At 34.5% G+C, this 14,315-nt stretch overlaps 3 protein-coding genes across 3 annotated transcripts; 1 reads left to right on the top strand and 2 right to left on the bottom strand.

Moving 5' to 3' along the window:
* Nucleotides 1-148: 148 nt before the first annotated feature.
* Nucleotides 149-2,859, bottom strand: LOC106099901. Its single transcript, XM_013278590.1, has 2 exons — nucleotides 1,562-2,859; nucleotides 149-1,297 (listed from the first exon to the last, which is right to left on the bottom strand). Exons 1-2 carry the CDS (start codon nucleotides 1,571-1,573, stop codon nucleotides 674-676), a joined length of 636 nt encoding a protein of 211 aa, XP_013134044.1. The 5' UTR covers nucleotides 1,574-2,859; the 3' UTR covers nucleotides 149-673.
* A 104-nt stretch (nucleotides 2,860-2,963) lies between these two features.
* Nucleotides 2,964-4,200, bottom strand: LOC106099902 (actin-related protein 2/3 complex subunit 5). The gene is made up of 3 exons (XM_013278591.1): nucleotides 3,947-4,200; nucleotides 3,455-3,527; nucleotides 2,964-3,266 (listed from the first exon to the last, which is right to left on the bottom strand). The coding sequence occupies exons 1-3, from the start codon at nucleotides 4,084-4,086 to the stop codon at nucleotides 3,027-3,029; spliced, it is 453 nt and encodes a 150-aa protein (XP_013134045.1). The 5' UTR covers nucleotides 4,087-4,200; the 3' UTR covers nucleotides 2,964-3,026.
* Nucleotides 4,201-4,447: 247 nt separating this feature from the next.
* On the top strand, nucleotides 4,448-6,254 carry LOC106099520 (programmed cell death protein 10). The gene is made up of 5 exons (XM_013278084.1): nucleotides 4,448-4,710; nucleotides 5,242-5,419; nucleotides 5,512-5,644; nucleotides 5,774-5,935; nucleotides 6,114-6,254. Exons 1-5 carry the CDS (start codon nucleotides 4,639-4,641, stop codon nucleotides 6,196-6,198), a joined length of 630 nt encoding a protein of 209 aa, XP_013133538.1. The 5' UTR covers nucleotides 4,448-4,638; the 3' UTR covers nucleotides 6,199-6,254.
* Nucleotides 6,255-14,315: the final 8,061 nt, after the last annotated feature.

Here is a 14,315-nt window from a genome sequence, read left to right as displayed (position 1 = left end):
TTACGTCACGTAATCACTAAATAATATTACTTTATACAGCAATCGATTTATTTTTTGTAGTGTTACCGCATAGTGTAAGTGACCGTATTATACAACTAGTATGTGTGTTATTTGTCGTTTCCTTGATGTTAATCGATGATAATCGATGATAATCATTTTATGAGTGCAAACCTTTCTTGCCATGCGGAAGGAAAGTATTTGTACTTTATTTATTGTAATGTGTCGGAATGTTCGGGTTTTCCTTGTATTCCGCAGCGCTTCGTCCGATCGTGGGGCGCAATGACGCTAGACGCGTTTCTCTACATTTTATTATTATATTTTTGACATTTATATAGTTTATTATGGTATACAGTTAATTTGGATATGCAAAGTTTATAGATTTCTTACGTCATAATAAAAAACGTTTTGGTTTTTATATTTTGTATTTCTCATATATACAAGCGACGCAACACCGATCACACTATAAATAACAACTTATCATTAGTACATACACATGTAGCAACAACAAAACATAAGAATCAGACTATTTGGGCATTATGTTTGGAACGGTTTGGCTTATCAAACACTAATACAAAGAGTTTTATAGTTATTTCTGAAGATCACAGATACAAAAACGGTAATTATGTACATGTTTACATAATGTTCGTCAGAGATTTATACATTTTCATTTAAATTAATAATGTGACACAGATGCTTGATTACCAGAACCATGATTTTCTAAATAGTTTTTAATAGCTTGATCGTAACTACTGGAATCGAATGCGTTAACATGTTCGTGGTTGGCGGGGTGTTCGTAGAGGCCGCCCGCGAACTCTTCGTTGGAGCTTTGCTGCGAGTGCTCGTCGCCGGCTGCTTGTGATCCGCTTCCGTAACCTCCGTCACCGTGATATACATTTTCAGAGTCAGGACCGTACCCATCAGATGCATGTTCTTGTACTTGGTAAGCGTTTCCACCGAATTGACCGTGGCCCTGGTAAGGACTGTCCAATGCTTCGTGGCCGAGTTTGTCCTTTGAAGTAATCACATGAGGCACCTTGACGATCTGCGGGACTGGCACAGGATACGGTTTTGACACGTGCACTGGATAAGGTACTTTTTCCAATACTTTCACGGGATAGGGTACGGGAATTTTAACAGCGATGGTCTTTGTAATTTTTACAACTCTAACAGGAGTTTCCGGTATCTCCACATGCTGACCCAGATCCTGAAGTTCTGTGTCGTAGTTCTCCACGGGGATTATGTGCTTGTGTTCAGAGGCGAAAGCTATGCATGTGCAACATAGTAGAGTAATACATTTCTGAAACAAAGATGTAATAATAAGCATGTTTAACATTTGGTAAAACCTCAGGATTAGATTTTACTTAAAATATTCCATTACGTTTTTTTCATGAAGTACTGAATGTTGTTAATTCCAGAATAATTGTCATCGGATGTTTTGTTATTGCAGCTACTACTGAAGCATGTTATATAACTTATTGTGTAATCAGGAAGTTGTCGTTTCCGATACTCAGACTTCAAAATACATCTTATGTCGCTATTATTAAAAAACAAAATAACTTACCAGTAACTTCATAGCGGAGAAATGAAGTGTGCGTTCGAAGTGCGAGTAAAAACTATCGAGCAACAAGTGCACAGAGAGGCTTTTATATGGCGCGTTCCCGCGGCAGCGAGAGATTGCTTCTGCTCGAGCCAAACAATTACTTTCTTACATCGCGTCCACTCGCCCCTCGGCGACGTCGAGAGGGCGACGGGCCGCGGCCGGCGCACACGTCACCACCTTCACTGATCTGAATTACTTAACTTATAGTGCTGAATCATTATCGAATCCGTTAAGTAATTTAAAAATGTAAACTATAAAAATATTTGTTTTGAAGTTCAAACAACCAATTGTACCTCACTAATGCTGTGTGCTGCCTGGCAGACACATAGTTTTCACTGAAAACAACTTAAGCACTATGTAATTATTTTCTCATTGAAAAACTTTTGCAATAAGTAGACTTGACTGGTCTTGGGATAGAATCTTTACCTTTATGAATATTAAAACTTTCTTTTAAACTTACGGTTTGGGTTTAGGTCGTATATTGTAAATGTTATAGTAATACCCATCAATTTGCAAATGAATTTATTTTAAATATTTTAAAACATCAAGTTGAGTGAGTGATCCCGAACAAAACAACATAAGACATCAAGATGAAGCGGTAGTTTATTCATTATACCAAATGGTTTTTTGAAAGTTTCATCAATTACAATAGGCGATAGCATTTTAATTTTCCTTGCTTTAGAAGTAATGCAATTTGTCTTGAAGACATTTTGATACATTGTTTTTTTAATGTTACGGAATTAGCGTAGCCTATATCGTCTTTTATAAAAAAGACTTCTTACCAACTATTTCGTTCTCATGTTTTTTGCTGCATTTTTTGCTAACGTACAACTAGTTTGTCGCACTAACTTTGTGAAGTTTACTTCGTATAAAAGATTTTATAAAGTTGATTTTCAAATCAGTATGTGAACAAAAGAGTCTATTACTAAAGTTAAGCTACACCTAAAATTGTGTTCTACGCGTCTCGTAAGATGTTCCGAGCCAAAATTACCTCTATACCAAGTAGGTATGTATTTGAATTTGTCTCCAACTATGCATTAAAGTCTTAAGTTCAAGAGATTATGGACATTAACCGAATACTTGCTTAGTAATTACTTCTGAAGGCCAACATCTATACAAGTAATAAATTTACAGAGTGTAATATCGTGAAAAATCATATTCAGTGGTTATAACGAAAAATCATTTTTTAAAATGTTTATCCTTCCGTCTGGCTGATTATCCGTGCTTGTTCTGGGTAATCTCCAAAGGCTCAACTGAAATAGCTGATCTATGTGGCAGTATTATAGGGTTACTCTTTTTTTTTATGACGCTACGCTGAAGAAGTCGCGGGCACCAGTAGTATATGTAATTAAAAACAATAACATAATGTTACAGTTAATATATTATTCAATGATGTTTATACATTTTTAAATATTTGGTGTAAAGTTTAAACTCTCATTCTGTCAGAAAGAACCCTGACAATAGAGCCAGATCCACCAACATTAAATGCCTTCTCATGCCACAGTAGCAGATGCCCACTGGAACCTTCAGAAGGGTATTCAAAACCTCTGTAGATGTATTTCATCAAGATGTCTATATCATCTCGAGAGAGATTTCCAACTACTTCTTCTATTTGTGCTGATTTGATTGCAAGTAATACTTTTAAAGTAATAGCAAGTGCATTATCCTGTGAAAACAAAGAGTAATTAGTAAAACTTAAAAATTCAAGAATTCCTAGACCATTTATATTGCCTGATAGTTTGGAAACACAGAGGTGAGTTTGTTTGAGGAGGCAATATTTATAAAATTATTTACTTGAATATGTGTAACTAAAAAGTGTATATTAAAAAATCATAAAATGACTGAATTACTTACTTTGACTTGCTGGTTTGTTGAACCAACTGGTGCATTACCCAGCACCAGCTTAAGTGCTTCTATATATCTTCCTGTATTAATGTGTTAAGATCATTATTAACAGATTCACACTTTATGAAAGAGACAATTTTCCAATTTATTGGCTAACATGTTATTAAGAATAAAAATTGTACATAATAATGAACATGGACACCAGTCTCCATATTTTAAGTATAATTTTTTTTTAAATAAAATAATACAATTTTAATAATGTTGAAGCAATTACTAAGACTCCAGCAAAATTATTGCTACATACATTATATTTATAGTAATAAAAAAATTGTAGAGGGAACAGAATAAGTTTCAGGAAAAGATTTAAACATGCTTATTACCGACGCCCTTATGAGATAATTCTCAGTTGTCATTTAACGAAATCGAACAGAAGAAATATATGATATTCATATACTGATTAAGGTTCTAAATGTATAACATTAATAACTATTAAAAGGATATTGATTAAGCAATGCACAAATTTCTCCTTCGTCAGGGCCCGTAGGACCGGATGATTCAGCTTCATCTTCTTTGAAATTATCTTCATTGTACTGGTCGATGTCTATTTTACGAAACGCCGAACTAGAAGTATTTTTAGCCATTGTTTTCTCCTGTTAGATATACTTGTTTCAAAGATTTTTTTCTTATGAAAGAATTTAAAATAGTACAAAAAGAAATCTAAACTTTGTTATTCTCTATACCAATTTGTCAATGTCACAGTGACAATGACATGAAAGAGTATATAATAGCAAAGATAATATATGGTAACTGTTGAGGTGTCTATGATTCTTTAAACAAAATTTAATAAGAATCGGAGATAGGTATTCTCGTCCCGAAAAAGTTGCAACATGTTATTTTTTCAGACTCTCAGTAACTTACAAACTTAATACCGTTGTAACTTAAATTGGTAATTTTTTAATATACTCTGCCAATAATGTTTGAATGGAATTGAACTCTCCTCTCTGTTCTCTGTGGTCAGGTAGAGTTTGACATTTAGGTCATTGAAATTGAATTGATTTTACATTTAAAACCTGAAAATATAGTGTATTTTGTTTGTGTTGTTGATATTTGAATGTTTCTATAAAACTCTAAATCTTTACCACTCTTTGAGTTACCCTTTTTAAGGCACAAGATTACTACAAAATTTGGCCACAATGACAATGGGCGATGAATTACCTGTTACTTCCTTAGTTTTGCCAGTACTCATACGTCCTGTTTTAACTCAGGTGAGACTTATTTTAATATCTTGTGGGTAGGTGTTCTATATGCCTAGAATCATGAATCAAACATATACAATGTACGATTATTTCATTATGGTGTCGCAATTTCTCATACGTATCATGTCTTGCATTACTTTTGTTTTCATAATATTTGGAGGTCATTATAATCGTATCAGTAACGATAATTACTCTAAAATTACCACTAATAAATGCAAAAAATTTGCTAACTGAAGACATACTGTGGCTTAATATCTTTTTAGAATAGACTTTATATGGATTTGCGAATATAGGAAAGGTCTGACTATAGTATTTAATTTCTTGGCTTGCTGTAATTGCTCCTGGATAACATATACCAAAGAGGTTGCTAAGATTCCACATTGAGCTGGCTTGTGTTGTCAGTCCTACACTCACGGAAAATCTATTACAGATATGTTGTGTTGCAAAATGAGTTGGGGAAAGCATAATTACATGACTATATTACTAACTAGCCAAGTAAATTAAATAGTAAAATGTTAATGTATATTTTTTTATTTGTAGTTGGAAAAATATGACCTGGGCGCATCTCAAACATTACGAGCTGCTCTTACAAAAGCGGAAGCAGCTATACCAGGACTCAATTATGATTTAGTGGCTGGTATAATGAGGCGGGCTGATATACCGGTTAACATGAATGAAAGCTTGCTAAGGCTGCAAGGAACACTTACTGAAAATGAATGTAAGACAAGTTTACATATTTCCCAACTTATATGTTAGTGTTGGAACTTAAGATATGTTAATAAGTTTACTGGTCTTGTGTATTGCCTATAGGTGCTGATTTGAGATTGAACAGGTCAGAGGAAGCTTTTCGGGAGTTGAATAAAAAATCAGCTGCTCTAAAGAAAATTTTGAGTCGAATTCCAGATGAAATTACTGACCGAAAAACTTTTCTGGAAACAATAAAGTGAGCTTCAAATCATATAAACTTGAATATATAATGTGATCATGATTTTTCAAAGTGAACAATTATTATATATGTCTGTTTGATTAATTATGTACATCTGATTTTTTCTTATTAATTTTTTTCTTACAGAGAAATAGCCTCTGCTATTAAAAAGTTATTAGATGCGGTGAATGAAGTGTCAACATACACACCGGGCCCGGGGAAACAGGCACTTGAACAGAGGAAAAGGGAATTTGTCAAATATTCAAAGAGATTTTCTAACACTTTAAAGGAATATTTCAAGGAGGGACAGTTAGTAAAACATTTAGATTTTTATTATTTTTGTAACAATGGTGCTTTTCCAATATTTGTATACATGTTGAATAAATTTATGTTGTAATAACCAAATAATCATTTTTTTTAATTTGTGGAAATTATGTTGATAGACAATAAATCTATGACTATGTACTAATTCTGTGCTTTTTTCCAGAGCAAATGCTGTGTTTGTGAGTGCACTCTATCTTATACATCAAACCAACCAAATCTTGTATACTGTAAAAAATAAATCAGAGTAAAAAGCTGAACATTTAGGTGTTCATAAAGAGGTTATTAAAAAATTAAAACAAACATATTATTGAATGTGTTAATATTATTTGTAACTTGTTTTTGGTTTTACAATTGTCTAACTTTTGAGAAAGGATAAGATACCAAATTTGTAATATAAAAGTATTATTGTTATATTAAATTCTACTAATAAAATATATCTGAATTATTTAATGGGACCTGATAACCAAAATAATTAAGTACTAATTTAAATATTACATTTGTGTAATATCCACAGTAATGTCAGTTCACATTAAGTTACATAGTAAATGAATATAGGCAAATTCAATGAAAATGAAAAATTATATTAACATCTGTCACTGGCTATCAATTTCATTTCTTGTCTATGTCATATTTTGAAATGTTTTATTGTTGAAATTAACGATATAAACATGTCTGTTTTTAATAGTCTGTGGTTACACTTTATCAAAGATAAAAGATGGGTGATCATATCTCATTACCATTGAATTTGACTATAGATTTTTAAATTCGGGTTTTAAATTCACTTGACTTGTCCATAATAATATTATTTCAATTTATTTTTAGTCTAAAGAATTTATTGCTTTGTTGAAATGTACTAAGATTTTTCAATTAATTAATTAATTAACCTTTACTTAGTTTATTAGTCGTTTTTCTTTAAATCTTAAACATTAGTAGATTTAGTTCTATTTTAAACTTAATTTGTTTCGATTATTGCAATATATTTCGTTTATATGTTTTAAAAAAGTAAAAAAGTTTAAAGTATTGTAGTGATTTATTTGAGTGTAGTAGTGACTACCACATGAACATGTCATACTCCCAATCCAGAGATAAAACAATAAAAATTATGTGATTGTATCAACATATATAATTGCTTTTTTATTTTTTTTACCCGAAGGTTGTTCCGCCTCTTCTAACAGACGATTTATATCACAAATCATAGTCTTTAGTTATGAAAGAAAAAAGACAATATGAGTATTTAGTACATTGAAGATGAAAACCGAATTTTTAAACTAAATAAAACAAAATTAATTTCTAAACAAGAATTTATAAAATCGGATTTTTCTTATGATACGGAAACAACTGTTCACTTGTTTCTATACATGAAGGCCGTACTAGCGTTGTGGTGAGGCAGTGCCCAACACGAGTAATGACCAATGACATCATCATCAACATCTCCCCTGCCTTATCCTACTTACTTGACCAATGACATATTTTATATTTATCTGGATAAACTATAAGAAAATTGTCATTTCAGCCCCTATACTACAGAGTATTCTATTGTTAAGATTAGAGTTATTTTAAGTGTGTTATAGAAGTCTTGTAGTATTTTAACAGATTAGAGTCTTCGTGGGAAAAAAAGGTGATTGAACATTATAGCCTAGTCTGTTTGTTGAGAGTTTCCTGTGAAAAGATTCATCAAAAGTGATATCGTGAGCGCGTTGACGTGGGTCACGGGGCCTGGCTTGCGATTCGTCTCGTCGTGCTACGCGGACAATGGAGGGTCGTGCCTCTCGGCCTCACCGCGGCTGCCGGCCGCCTGCGCCGCGCCGCTCCGGCCCTGCCCGTGACACTTGACACGGGAACTTGCGCACCACGACCTCACATTTTTACACGTACAAGTTTTTTATTGTAAGTTCTAGCATAACTAATCGAGAAAAAATCGAAATAAATTGTCAGTAAAGTCTACGTATTTACAGATTTAAAGCCCAAATATTATATTAATACATCAGTTTAAAACTTTCAACTCGTACAATGAATACGATTTCTTTCCGGAACAAATAAGAACGTTCAGCTTATGACACCAAATTTTAACAATGAGTCAATCATACGAGTCGTTAAAATATTCATAGCTTTAAAGCGGAGGCGTAATCGATTTCGAGTTGGACGCATCGGTCCTCGCAGACAACGAGAACGCGGCGCGGCGCCTTGGCTGCTGATGAAAGCGGCTGATACCTTACCTTAGTACGGCACGCACGATGGACTAACATATACTGGCGACCCTTTAGCCATATCCACTTAATATACGTGTCCTCATGAAAACTTCATGATCCACTTAATATCGATTTTGTTGTGCTATTTTCGAGTCACACACTTCAAATATTTGTATTATGGTTACGTTATATCTATCAAGAAGCGCCTGCAAGAAAAATATTGCAAAATTTTAGAAAGATAATATTACACTTATTTCATGTAATAAAAAATAATCCTAAACCAAAAAAAGAAACTAGCTTCCTTAAATCGATTATGTTTAAAAGAAAAATTAACATAAATAGGCAACATTTCTTTCAACTTTCTATGTATGTCCAATATATTATGACTGCCTATACCCCATGCAATAACGGTTTAGACGATTTTGATGTGTGGGACGGAAGTCACATCATATCATTAGGTTTTTTAATACCATGTTGAGAACGTGCAAGAAAATGTATACAATAAAGACAATCTTTTTGTGTCAAGATCATTGTAAATAACCTGTAAGACAAAGTGAGCACACTTAAATTCGAATTACTTCAATAGATAAATGTCTGCTTTATATTTCTGCAACAAATCAGATTGTTTTATTCAAGTGTAGTTTTATGCTCAGATTTGACGATGGATCGTTTCTCAGTGGCACCATTTGTAACCATTCGGTGATTACCATAGCAGACTGTAGAAAAAGCTAGTTGTGGATGCGACACATTTTGAATGTATGTGTCCGAGGAGCATCCCGTAATTGCTGCACATCAATCTCGCTCCCGGTTGCAAAAACAAAGCATTTGTTACTGAACACATTATTATTCGATAACTGAAACTGCTGCTGTGATTTATACGGCCTATTCAAATTGTTACATTATACAGATCGACATGCATGAAAGTTCAATGGTGTTTCGCTTAAATCACCAACATCGTACACATTATACTTGCGGTTGATTTTATACTGACGAAAATATAACATTGTTAGCGAGATACATTTCTTTATAAAGTATTGGATTTATGATTTAATGGAAGTGTTAAATTAATAATAATCGCGAATGATGGAACAGTAAAGCTTTTTTGCTTTTGTGATACCCTAATGTCGTAACAATTAATGGAAAGTAATGTATTATATTCAATTAAATAAAAACGCTTGTATGAAAAGTGGTTCAAAAGTAATTCCGATATTTTTATTTTGCCAGATGTAGGATTTACGAAGCGACTGCGCATGTGTAATTCAGTGCCTACGTATCCTGTTACAGACGAAAATGTAGGAAAATATTGATAGACATCGTTAGCAGTCACATATATTTCCCTAAATGTTTTCGAAGTTGAAAAATTTCCATGTTTCAGCAGACAGATGTGTGGATGAAAAGTTTGACGATATAGCAACTGCGTCTAATGCGATGCGTAATAAAATATTAATGGAGCATCTGCTGCGGCGTGGGCGAGGGGCGCGCGGCGCGGAGCGCGGGCGGGACGGAGGGCGCGGGCGCATATGCAATGGCGTCTCGGCGTCCGTCATCGAGCAAATCTATGCTAATTCCACTCAAGCTGCATAATGCGCTGTTTTGACGGGTCAAGTGTCTGTTTGCTGTATCGAAATTTATTTACTCGCTGAACAAAGGTGATCATTCAAGTCAGAAGATTTTCTTGTAATATATGATATAGGTTTTTTCGAGGACCACAAATATTAAACGATTTTTGACTGCAATATTTTACAGGGAAAACATTTATGAAGTAGGATAGGATTTAGGATTAACATATAAGTTTAAATTATGTCTTGAATTTTACTTGAAATAAATGAAAAAGACTTACTCGATTTAAGATGTTCAGGTAAAGTGTAGTACTATATGTGATTCATACTATGTAATGTAATATATAAGATTCATACGTCTCGAAGCTTCCAAGATTATCGAACAAACAAACAATGGATAAGATCGAGTGGCTGCAAATTCATTGTGCAATACATTGAGTGGCTGCATAAACCCGGAATCAATTTCCCACAACGCACAGAAGGGTCACTCGTGAGACAATATTGTGAGTGACAGCGGCGGGTGGCGGGTGGCGGCTGGCTGTGTTGGGGCCGGCATCTGCTGGCTGTCGTGGGAGTGCCGCGCCGACAACAATAACACATCGACACCGCTCGGCCGGCAGGTCCCTCACACCCCTCGGGAAGCTGTGGGAACGGAACGGTACTATTAATAATATCAATTGCAAAATCCCCATCTGAAAGCAAACAATACGCTGCGGACGCTTCTGTCCAAAACCGGAACTTGACGCGATATCGTGTTATTTTATTTTACCGGTTGTTTTTGATGTTGCACAAAATGTTACATTTACTTACACGACTTAAACTAATTAATTTCCTAACTGTTGTCTGGAGAAATATTTGCCTTTCAGCAGAAACATTTCAAATCGTCAATACATTTCAATACAAATTATGAAGTAGCTAACTTTAAATAAAAAATCCATAAATTTATTAAAACCATATTTACGCAGAAGTACGCGCAATACTAGTCCAGTACATCAGTGTAATAGCTTTAAGCACGAATGCATAACAAAATGGTAATGATATTCCATTGTAATTGGTTTGGTTGTATTTAACAAAGATGACGTAACACGGGGATTATTCATGGTGCCTCTGTGTTTGTGAGTGTTGTGTGCGGTATTGCGGGGTGGCCATATGACGCCGCACCGGTGACCGCTCTGCGTGACCATCTATTGAAATTGTTTATTAACAAATTTGTTTCCTATTTTATATTACTTATTACTAATTAAAATGTTCGTCACACGATGACTAATATATTTTGTAAACGCTGTTATTTACGAAATGCAACATGTACAGACAGTGACATAAAAAATAATTCAAGTCCAAAACTCATCAGATTTAGATAGCATACCATTTTAAGATATGAATATTAATGAGGCGTAAGAGGTGTGATGGAACCGCGCCAAATTGAAATCCGTATTATCTAAGTAACAGGCATTAGTTATGCTTTTGTTTACTATAACAGTAAGTTAGTACCTGAATACTTCTTGTCTCTTATATCAACATCTGTAGACTTATTATCGAATGAATTAAATACTAAATTTATCATACTAGTCAATATTGATGCGTGTAATGTAAACGAAGTAAACATAAGTGGTGCGGAGCAGCGTTCCGGTCCATAAGTTTTTTGATTACGTTGTGCGCGTGTCAGTGCCAACTGTCAGCGGTCGCGTGCCCTCTTAATAAGCTCTTAATGAAATTAACGATGTCCGCGACCCAACGACAGGGGGCGCAATGCTTGGTCGCTAGTCAAAACTACCATACACTAATTCAGATACTCTGTGATGTTTGTACGATTCCACTCAATTAATGCTAATAGCTTAAAATGAACATATTGTAAAATTTATAAGTATAAGGTATAAAAGTAAATAATAAATATATATCTACTGTGTTATCAGTTCACATGAAGTTCCTACAAACAACTTTTTCTTATATTACCTATGTATGTCAGATATGTGTAGCTACGCGTGGTGGGATGAAAGTACGTAAGTAGTAGGCTGTTTACTAAATGTTAACGCGGCCTATTTGCACATATTTGTGCCCATTCTCAGCCAATGTAACAAAGAGTACTTGATCGTTGGTATGTAAAATGGAAGGGGGCAATGATATTTATAAAAAAATCCTTAGCACAGTTACTGAAAGATACGTAGTATAAAGGTTGTCTTTGTAAATTATCAGGGGAGACGACGAGTGTTGTTTGCTCACGGCATACTTAATGTTACCTATTCCTGTCGCGGTCCCTTCGGCGAGCGGCGCGTAGTACCTACGTGAATGAACACGTGCGCGAGCGCAAACATGTGGCCCCGGGCCGGTGCACATCGGCTCCTTTCAGGACCTGATTAGATAAGATAACTGGAGCTGTGAAAATAATTAGCTCTCAGTGATTTAAAGCGTGTTACATGGCGTAGCTCGAAGATATTTTCAAATTAATTGTTGTGTTGTTGGTTTATTTCATCTTCAAAGATAAAAACAAAATATAACATTAAGAACAAAAAAATGTACCTAAGAGTTGCCGTCAAGTACATAATGTGTCAAGTTTTTGTTGGCGTGAAGTAACGAGGGATGAAGATATCTGGCCGACGCTGGCTCTTCTTAAATTTAATATTGACATCAGACATCTTTACTACGTCGAATCAACACTTGTTGTAGTACATAATTTTCTGAACGTATTTTATCACAGCACCAATACGATATTTTTAAACAACGCTGTACAATAATTTTCATTGTATATAGCGGTTCATTTGACGTCAAAATTGTCCGAGATTTAAGAATTTTTAGAGCGATCCCACAGACTACCAGTGTAATAGCGTGCACATGGTTCTAATTAATTCGTTTTTATGTGTTAATGATATAAAATACAGGTCGATACGTGCACTTGTGCGCAATATGTGCGACTTGCCGAGTCTCATCGTCACCGTGGCTCGCGTCGCAGACCACATCTGTTGTTTTACGATCATCGTAAAAAATCTCACCCATTCATTACGGGTTACTAATATCATATCGTAAAGAATCATCCAAGTGGGACACTTCCTGTCTGTAAGTTTATTTGAGCATCAACTAAACGAGTTTAAAACATTCGAGCTTTGATTCTAAAAAGTAACAACACGTCATAGAAAAGAAACATCATCAAAAGAAGCGTCCGTCTACACGCACAATATACTACGTGTACTTTTTCTCTACTCATAATCCTGCCATCGTTTTTAACTGGACATGAACATGATTATCGTTAGTGCTTTCTTTCGTTACTCTATTTATCTTAATTATCCATAAATTCAATAAAAACATGAATTTAAGCAACTCTTTAACGAATTCTTAGATTAAGCTTAGTATAAGATATGTTTTTCAATTAAATACTTTGAATATTTTTAAAAATAAAAACAAAAAAATTGTGATCAAAATTTTAAAACGGCGAAAAAAAAATCTACGTCTTCTATGATATATTTTATAGAAAACGTCTACATTTCTTAAATATAATACAAATAGATTTAAAATTACTATCGTATACCGCTATAAAATATGACCTTAATGACGCACCTATATTTAGGTGAAAGGGTATTCAATGGTGCCCTCTCCCCTCTCATCTAACTCGCTAAGTATACGTTGTTATAGTGGGTGGAACGATATTTATAGCACTGTTAAAATTGAAAAACATCATTCATATATTTGGCGTTAATGATACAAGATAATTATTGCACAGCTCTTACGCTGCTCTTCCACCTAGCATGATCATACATTTTGCTGGTTTTCATATATTCAATAACACTGTAAGCTTAACTTTCAATGCATGAAAAAAAAAAAAACTTTTTTCCCAGAGCATACTTTAACGCCAGTGCGTTCGGTAATTTATCAATATCTATAACGGATTTAGTGTACCAGTAGCACCAGATTCATTAAATATTATGTTAATTAATTCGTGAACGACTTTTTGTAATAGACGCCACTAATATTGCCCTGGGAAAGGGATCGAGCACACCTGCCCCGAGCTTCCGATTGCTTATTTTGTTGACTTTCAAAAGGGAGACCCGTTTATGGCCCCGCAATGGTTTTGTCGAGTACGACACGACTGAAAAACAAGTTTTTAATATATTCCATATAAATATGCACTAGCTTTTTGGTCCGATTCTTTTGTCATCCATCGAATTCTGATCTATTCGTGAACTAACTGATTTTTACTGGATGAATATCAAATCAAAACAAATCACCATAAAGAGGCGATGTAAATATCAATGCAAGCAGAGTCTGGCCAACTCAACGGTTTTATTTGTTGCTTTTAGATCGGAGGGATTCATTTCGGATAGAACTCTAAAGGATCGCGTTACAGAACACACAATTATCGGAAGTCACGGGCAGGTGTTATAAGCCACATACATACATGTGATCGTCTCAGATTCAATGATATTTCATTATAACATTTTCCCATCTTTCACATTTTGTACGTTCAAACCTAATGCTGATATCGCGAACAAATTTAGGCATTTCAATTTACTTACATCGAAATAATCATTTTTGTTCGTCGCCGGTATATGCGTCAACTCCGGATGTGAGGACTTAAAATACTATTTATCCAAGAGTGAGGGCAGGCACATACAACACGTGCGGCAC

Source organism: Papilio polytes, unplaced genomic scaffold, assembly GCF_000836215.1.
Source record: "Papilio polytes unplaced genomic scaffold, Ppol_1.0 DF824102.1, whole genome shotgun sequence".
NCBI lineage: Eukaryota > Metazoa > Arthropoda > Insecta > Lepidoptera > Papilionidae > Papilio > Papilio polytes.
This window is presented reverse-complemented; position numbering and strand designations above follow the sequence as displayed.